General features: G+C 54.0%; 1 protein-coding gene across 1 annotated transcript in view; it reads left to right on the forward strand.

Annotated features, from left to right (window-relative positions):
* Positions 1–3,570: 3,570 nt before the first annotated feature.
* SCAMP2 (secretory carrier membrane protein 2) overlaps positions 3,571–7,913 on the forward strand; it is a 6,962-nt gene continuing 2,619 nt past the window's right edge. Inside the window, exons 1-6 of the mRNA XM_010001328.1 lie at positions 3,571–3,659; positions 4,262–4,351; positions 5,398–5,515; positions 6,224–6,352; positions 7,004–7,163; positions 7,837–7,913. The exon at positions 7,837–7,913 is cut by the window's right edge and continues 22 nt beyond it. Coding sequence (XP_009999630.1) covers positions 4,334–4,351; positions 5,398–5,515; positions 6,224–6,352; positions 7,004–7,163; positions 7,837–7,913 — 502 coding nt within the window. The 5' untranslated portion in view covers positions 3,571–3,659; positions 4,262–4,333. The remainder of the gene's footprint in view (positions 3,660–4,261; positions 4,352–5,397; positions 5,516–6,223; positions 6,353–7,003; positions 7,164–7,836) is intronic.

The following is a 7,913-nucleotide window of genomic DNA, read 5'->3' on the forward strand; positions in this document are numbered from 1 at the left end:
CGTCCTGGTTGTGCTGTGGGGCTGGGACCCCCCCCCTTGAACCGACCCCCCGGGACCACCCTGCCCTGCCTCTCTGATCCCCCTGGCTCTGAGGGTCTCTGGGAAGGGGGGGTCTGGCATTGACCCTCAGGCTCTCCTGGCGTTCCAACTGAGCCTACAGGGCTAAATGCATCCCTGGGCTGTGGCTTTTAGGGGCCGGAGGGTGGGAATTCCTTTCGAGCTTCCCCTCCCACTGGGCTTCCTCTCGGTGGGATTGAGCGCCCTGCTGGGAAACTGGGGTTGTGTTGGCAGGGAAAGGGCCCGGGAGGGGTGAGGAAGGGGTGTCTGGGCTCTGACTTCCAGCCCAAAGTGGCTGTGGGTGCTTCCTTACCTTTGCTGTTTGGGATGGAATCCACAGGAAAGGAGCTTTGGGATTTTGTGGCCAAGCCAGAGTGAAACTTGTTAGTCGCTGGGGCTCAAGTGTTTTGAGGAAGCCAAGTGAAATCAGAAGGGAAAGCTTCTCTTTTCCTTCACCTTCATTTGAATGTGCTCTCGTGGAACAGGAAGGGTTGGGATGTTCTTGGGAGTATTCACTCCGTGGGTTGGAATGCAGGCCTGCAGTCCCTGTTCCTGGAGGGGTTTATTGCTTTGACAACTGAGGACGTCACTCTGCTGCTTCAGGTCCTGGTGTCTGACCAGCCAGGGCTGTGCTGGCACTTTACTCACTCTTTAAACAACAGAGATTGGGTGCAAGGTAAGGCAGGTAGCTCTGGTGTCACACCAGCTTTGCCAGGAGGACAAACCCACGTGGCACCTGCAGCCATCCCGACGGCTCCTGCAGCTCCTGCTGGCCTCTCCAGCAGGTTTTCCATCCTCCTTTGGGCAGTGTGAGGCTTTATTTTCACCTGTTTCTTTCAAAGCCAAGTCCTCTCACTCACCAGCAGCAGGATGTCGGGGGCTCTGGAGTCCATCCGGTTGGTGGGTGGTGTCTGATGGTGTAGGACCAGTAAACGTGCTGAAATGAGCCCATTCCCTGCTGGGATTTGGATCCAGGTGCTGGGCAGGGCGTGGATGTCCCTTCCCACAGGCTCTGGAGATCTTGCCAAAAGGCTGTTGTTGTCTTCACCCCCCTGGCCCTGCTGCACTTGGGCAGAGCACCAGGGTTGTCCTCCCTCCTGGTGGATCCCAGTCTAACCCAGCAAATCCTGATGGAACTGGGGATCTTTGCCTTTCAAGGAGACTTTGTTCATGACGTTCCATACGCTCAGTAGGAAAATAAGCTGATTTGGTCTCTTTAAAAATACCTCTGCCTCTTCTTTCTGTGACTTCTTCTAAACTGGTTAGCAAGAGATGATTAACCTTGGTTTACTCAGTAACCTGCAGTTACCTCCAAAACTTTGCTGCAAGCTTTCAGGCAGGGCTGGAAGCTTCCATCCTCTTTAGAGATACTGGTAATAAAATCCACTGGGAGAAATCTGAGTGCATCCTCCAGGCAGTGACAGGGCTCTGAAGTCACCATGGCTGGGGATATTTGGGGCAGTTATTCAGACCAACTGTGTGAAGTTCCAAGTGGATCCTCCACAGGGATCTGTAGCTCAATCTAATGCTTGGATTTTGTGGCTGGATGTTCTGATGAAGTGGAGTGGTTGGGGAAGAGAGGGAGGCTTTTCTTTAGCTCTGAAGCAGGGAAGGAGTTGGGAAGGAGGAGAAGCACGAGGGGCCTTGGGAGCAGACGGGAGAGCAACATTACTCCCTTGGAGGAGGGACAGTTGGGGAACGTGGCTTCACGTGGTTCAGCAGCTGAATTGAGTCCTCATTTTGCAGCATCAAAGATCAGGCTCGTGCTTCTTTCAAGAAGGTCAGCTGTCTTTTTGGTCTGGAGCTTGCAGGCAGTCACTGTCAGATGAGGAGTGGGTGGGCAGCTCCTCCTCTGCATTTCTCATCCTTCACTCAGGCTTGGGAAGCTGGTTCCTTTCTATCTCTCCCAGCTGCTGTTTTACTTCCTGCCCTATCCAGGGCCCAGAGACACATCCACACACCCTTCAGCTTTGTTGCAAGTTCCCCTCTCTTTGTACATCTGTTTGAGACCCATTTGCACAACAGCAGGCGAGTCGAGCTGAGCTGAGCTGCCTGGCTGTGCCTGCGCTGCCCAGTTCAGGAATTGAGCTTCTCTAAAGCTGTGCAATAAGCTGAGAAGTCCTTTCCCTTGGAAATCCTGCCCTTCTGCAGCAGGCAACAGAGGTGCTGTCCTCCCTACCCTCCCCTTAGTCGTGCTGTGCTGATGATCCTCCACTTCATGCAGCAAGAGAAACGTGGTTTGCCTCAGTGTTGTTGAGTTTCTCCTTCTTGCCAAGCACTTTCCTCCCAGCCCGACTGCTCAGGCTTCTCAGGTGGTTATGCAGCCTTTTGCTTTCCACTTCCCACACCTTGAAGGGAGTTTCTCTTCCTCCTTCTGCTGGACTTTAGTCAGGCTGGACCTTGCCAGGGCTGGACTCGAGGGTTTGGTGTTAAGCAGGCAGGAGCTGGTGTGCATTAACTGACCCATCCGCTTGTGTCAACAAGAGCTAAAGTCTCTAGAGGGGCTTTAAAATCAAAACCAGCCCACTCTCTGGAGTCCTTGCAGCCCATCTTTCCAGTGTGGTCGTTTTGCTGATGCTCCTAATTTTGGTTTTTAGCCAGCCCTGCCTTGCCAGGGAGCTGCAGTCCCTCAAGCAGCATCTGAAACCTCCTCCTCCGAGATCCTTCAGCCCGGGAGTGATTCACAAACTAGTGCAACCTGTTGTGTAGGGGAGTGTCTGCTGTCCAGGAGAGGTGGGAGGTTACTCATTAACTGCTCTGTCGGCATCTTGCTGGGCAGAAGGCAGCGCTGCAGCCTCGGGAATGGCTCCCTTGGGATGCAGACAAGCTTAGAAACTTCCCAGCCTCGCTCAGCCCCCTGCACGCCTCCCTCCCTCCCTCTTTGGCACAGCCTGGGTTGCTTCTCAGCCCATTCAACCACAGCAGGAAAATGACTGAGCTCAAGACACGAGTTGCTGAGGCAGGGATAAAAAGTCCCCTTTTTGGGTTTTTTTTCCCCCTCCCTTTCCCCACACCCAGCTGTCAGGGTGCCAGGCTGTTATCACAGGAGGGTTTCCGACTTCTTGTTTCTGCAATAACTGGGGAGAGAAATGCTCCAGAAGTCCAAGTCTGCCTGGAGGTGGTCCAGGGTGTCCTGCAACTCTCTGAGCATGGGGGGAATGAATCCATGTCCTGTTTCAGGTCCCTGGAAATGAGGAGTGGTTTGCTGGAGGTAAACAGTAGTAAGTTGCAGAGACGGCTGCTGTGCCAAAAGCGTGTTGTAGTTCTTGGAATGTAGCTCTTGGCTGGACAGGAGATGACTCCTGCCCACCAGCCTTGCCTAGCTGATCCTGTAGGCCTTGGGCAGTGTTGGCTAGTGGTTATTTAAATCCCTTGCCAGCCAAGGCTATGTGCCTGGGTTGCATTTCACCCCGTCCTGTTCCCAGTTGAGGAGGGGATGGGAGGCAGGCAGCGTGGAGAACATCTCAGCAGATGCTGACCAGTGTCCAACACCAGGTTGTCTTTGCTCTCTCTCCTTCTAGGACCCCTCGGTGACACAGCTCACAAACACTACCCAAAGTGGCCTGGATGAATTCAACCCCTTTTCTGAGAGCTCCCAGCTGGTACGTGTGCCTTTGCACTAGGTATCTTGGCGGTGGATTTAGCAGCCCAGAAGGTCCCTTGGCAGAGGGCAACTGATCCCCCCTGTGGCCAGCAGTTCCTTGTGAGCACCTGCTCCTGGAGGATGGATCAGCCCTAAGCTGGAGCTCAGGAGCAGCTTCTCACAAACTTCTGGTCAAGCTGGATGAGGGGTGAAGGGGAAGGTGTTCTGGGGCAGGACAGTATTGCCAGAGGGGTACCCTGGGCTGGGAGCTGAGCTGCTGTGGCATCAGCACTGTTGGGTGGCTGCAAGAGCTTCCTCCTTATTTCCTGGCTGCTGCCATGTGTGAGGTGGGAAAAGGGGAACAGGACACCAGGGTAAAGCAATATTTGCACTCCAAGCACCCAGTGGAAATCCTGTTTTTGTTCCTCCTTTGCCTGAGTCCTCTAATCTTCAGTCCTAACCCCCCCAACGTTGCATTCAGAAACCCTCAACTTTTTGAAAAGGCAGAGGTGCTTCCTGCTGGTGCTTCCTGGTGGAGTAGTGCTAAAACTTGAGTTCTTCTTGGCCAGAAGGAGCTGGATCTGATGTTATTTTGCCTTGTTGCTTGTGGTTTGTACACAGACAAATGCAGCACGGACGACGCCAGCCACCCAGCCCCCTGGGCACTCCCAGCCTGCAGTTCTGCAGCCGTCCATGGAGCCCACTCCCCAGGTACAGCCCCCCCTGACTGTTGCCTCCCCCTAGGGTGGGCTGCAGAGCCTCTCCAAGGAGCTCCCACATTGCTCCAGGCATGTGGGAACAGGAGGGGAACCCGATTCTCTAGGGTTGGCTGTGGGAACCACCTCACCCAGAGAGCAGAGAGGATGCTTGGAGAAAGGATCAGCTTTCAGAATAGCCAGTGGGGAGAAGAGATTGTCTCAAGGTGTGGTAAATGGTGGCTTTGTCTTTGCTCTGAACCTCCTCTCCTAGCTGGGAAGGGGGTTGTCCTAGTAAACTTGGGAGTAAGAGAACTTGGGGCAATGAGGCCAACTGGGAGGTAGAAGAAGCTGCAAGAAAAGCAGAGCTTTGCTGAAAGGGAAGGGTACAGAGGATGGGCAACAGCCTGGGTAGCCTCCTGAAGGCTCTTCCAGCCCTGACTTCCCATGGGGTAAGATGCTTGGGTGAAGTGCTGCATTGATCTTGAGTTTGTCCTCCAGCTGGTAAAGCCTCAGGAGGTTTCAGATCAGCTGTGGTCAGAGTCACAGAGTTGATAGGGTTGGACAGGACCTCTGAAGATCATCAGTCCAACCCCCTGCCACAGCAGGATCCCCTACAGTAGATCCCACGGGAACACGTCCAAATGGGTTTGGAATGTCTCCAGAGGAGACTCCACAGCCTCTCTGGGCAGCCTGTCACTTCCCTCATAGTCCAGAAGTTTTCCTTATGTTTAGCTTGACCCTCCTGTGCTCCAGCTTGTGCCCATTGCCCCTTGTCCTGTCCCTGGGCACTGCTGAGAAGGGCCTGTTCCCATCCTCCTGACACCCCCTGGAGATACTGATCAGCACAGATGAGATCCCCCCTCAGCCTCCTCCTCTCCAGGCTGAACAGCCCCAGCTCTCCCAGCCTTTCCTGCCAGGGCAGATGCTCCAGTCCCCTCAGCATCTTTGTGGCCTGTGCTGGACTCTCCCAGTAGCTCCTTATCCTTCCTGAACTGGGGAGCTTTAGGACCTGTTGGCTCTGCCTTGGGCAGCACTGACCTGTCCCTCCCCCTGCTCCAGGCTGTGGCTGCAGCAGCACAGGCCGAGCTGCTTCAGCAGCAGGCAGAGCTAGAGAGGAAGGCAGCTGAGCTGGAGAAGAAGGAAAGGGAGTTGCAGAACAATGCAGCCAGCTTCAACCGTGAGTACTGCCCCTGTCCTGCCCTCTTGGGGGGCTGCTGGGGGGTCCCTGGCCTGCTCACTCAGTCAGGGTTTGGTGAAGGCTCAGCCTGGCCAAGCATGGGCAGCTTTTGACAAGCTGTGTGTCACCCCTCACAGCTGTGACAACCCTCTTGGGACTGTACCTGTCACCCCATAACTGGCAAGGTGGGAAATGATCTGGGAGATGAGGTGCTGGAGCCCTGCACTTACTGGTCTCTGCTCACCAGTGTGCCCTGCACTCGGTCACCTCCAGTTGTCCCAACACCAGTTTGGTAGCCCCGTGTGGTGCTGCCACACTCGGGCTTTTCACTGAGTAAAGCTTTATTTGGAACACTCTAGGCCCTCTTCACCACCACCACCCAACCTTTCCTCCCTGATCTTGGCTTGAAATGCCTGAACCTGAACTTGCAGTGCCAAGTGGAGATGGTTGGGGTGGTCCCTTTGGCCAGTGCAAGGGAATTCCAGCTCCCTCAGAGGTGATCTTTGAGATCAGCCCTCAAGCCAGGCTGACCTGCCTTGTTGACCCTCTCAAACCCAATTCCCTACCAAGAGCCTCTTCTAAAGTTCTCACCTCACTGTGTCTGAGTGGCCAGGTGCCATTCACAGCAAGTCAATGATGGAATGATGAATGATGCTCTTCCAAAGAGGGAAGAGCAGGTGAAGAACTTCTCTTCTCTCCTTTCCCCAGCGAGGCAGAACAACTGGCCACCCCTTCCCAAGAGGTGTCCCATCAAGCCATGTTTTTACCAGGATTTTTCTGCAGACATCCCAGCAGATTATCAACGGATATGCAAGATGCTCTATTACTTGTGGATGTGTAAGTTGGTGCTTGAATGGCAATCACAACTCTTCCTGGGAAGGTTCTGCATCAGCTGCTGAGCTTTGGCCTCCAGTAGATGCTGGAGGTGTTGCCTGTAAGGGTGAAAGTGTCTCCCCTTTTTTTTATGAAGGCAAATAGAAAAGGCTCCATGTTTATGCTTTGGGCATAACTCATGAATGACAGGTTTTGGAGACTTGAGCAAGTCTCTGAGACTCTGAAATAATAGAATCCCAGACTGGTTTGGGTTGGAGGGACCTTAAAGATCATCTAGATCCAACCCCCTGCATGGGCAGGGACACCTCCCACCAGCCCAGGCTGCTCCAAGCCCCATCCAGCCTGCCATTCAACACTGCCAGGAAGGAAAGACAGGAGATAGCACAGCTCAGAGTTTGGATGCAGAACAGACTCAACCATATTTGTCAATTTTGGTGCTCTGAAAAATGTGAAGGTTGGGTTGACAGCAGCAGGATCAGGTGAGGTTCTCCAGTTAAGCTCTTTTCCTTTCAAGGGAGGAAAGGAAATCAAGCCCAAAGGCTCCTTGATTTCTGCAGAGCTCCACGAGTTCAGAAAGAGATTAGGGATGCTTGTAGAGTCTTCTGAGTTTTCCAGGGACTTACTGATGTTTCTTCTCTCTCCCATTCTGGACAGTACATTCAATTACCCTGCTCCTAAATCTGCTCGCTTGCCTGGCATGGTTCACAGTTGATGGATCCAGAGGAGTAGACTTTGGTCTCTCCATCCTGTGGTTTGTCTTATTCACTCCTTGTGCCTTTCTCTGCTGGTACCGACCCATTTACAAGGCTTTCAGGCAAGTACTGGTGCCCTCTGTCCTGGGAAGGTGGCTTTTAGTGGGAGGGTTTTTTATCTCTTCTGATCACAGTTGCCTGCAGGAGAAGTGAATCAGAGTCACAGAATCAGAATGGTTTGGGTTGGAAGGGACCTTAAATATCATCCAGATCCAACCCCCCTGCATGGGCAGGGACCCCTCCCACCAGCCCAGGTTGCTCCAAGCCCCAGCCAACCTGCCCTTCAACACTGCCAGGGATGGGGCAGCCACAGCTTCCCTGGGCAACCTGGGCCAGGCTCTCACCACCCTCACACTCCACAATTCCCTCCTCATGTCTCACCTCAATCTCCCCTCTTCCAGTTTTCATCCCTTCCCCCTTGTCCTCTCCCTCCCTGCCCTTGTCCCAAGTCCCTCCCCAGCTTTCCTGGAGCCCCTTCAGGCACTGGAAGGTGCTCTAAGGTCTCCCTGGAGCCTTCTCTTCTCCAGGCTGAACACCCCAACTCTCCCAGCCTGGCTCCAGAGCAGAGCTGCTCCAGCCCTGGGATCATCTCTGTGGCCTCCTCTGGACTCTCTCCAGGAGCTCCACCTCCTTCCAGTGTTGGGAGCTCCAGAATTGCTCCTCTCCTCTTAGAGAAGGGTGTCTGTGCAGTTGTCATGTCCCTGGGTCTCACTCCTGCTCCCATCTCTCCTGCAGGTCTGACAGCTCCTTCAGCTTCTTCGTCTTCTTCTTCGTCTTCTTCTGCCAAATCGCGATCTACGTCATCCAGGCTG

Source organism: Chaetura pelagica, unplaced genomic scaffold (genome assembly GCF_000747805.2).
Source record: "Chaetura pelagica isolate M959 unplaced genomic scaffold, ChaPel_1.0 scaffold397, whole genome shotgun sequence".
NCBI classification, from domain to species: Eukaryota; Metazoa; Chordata; class Aves; order Apodiformes; family Apodidae; genus Chaetura; species Chaetura pelagica.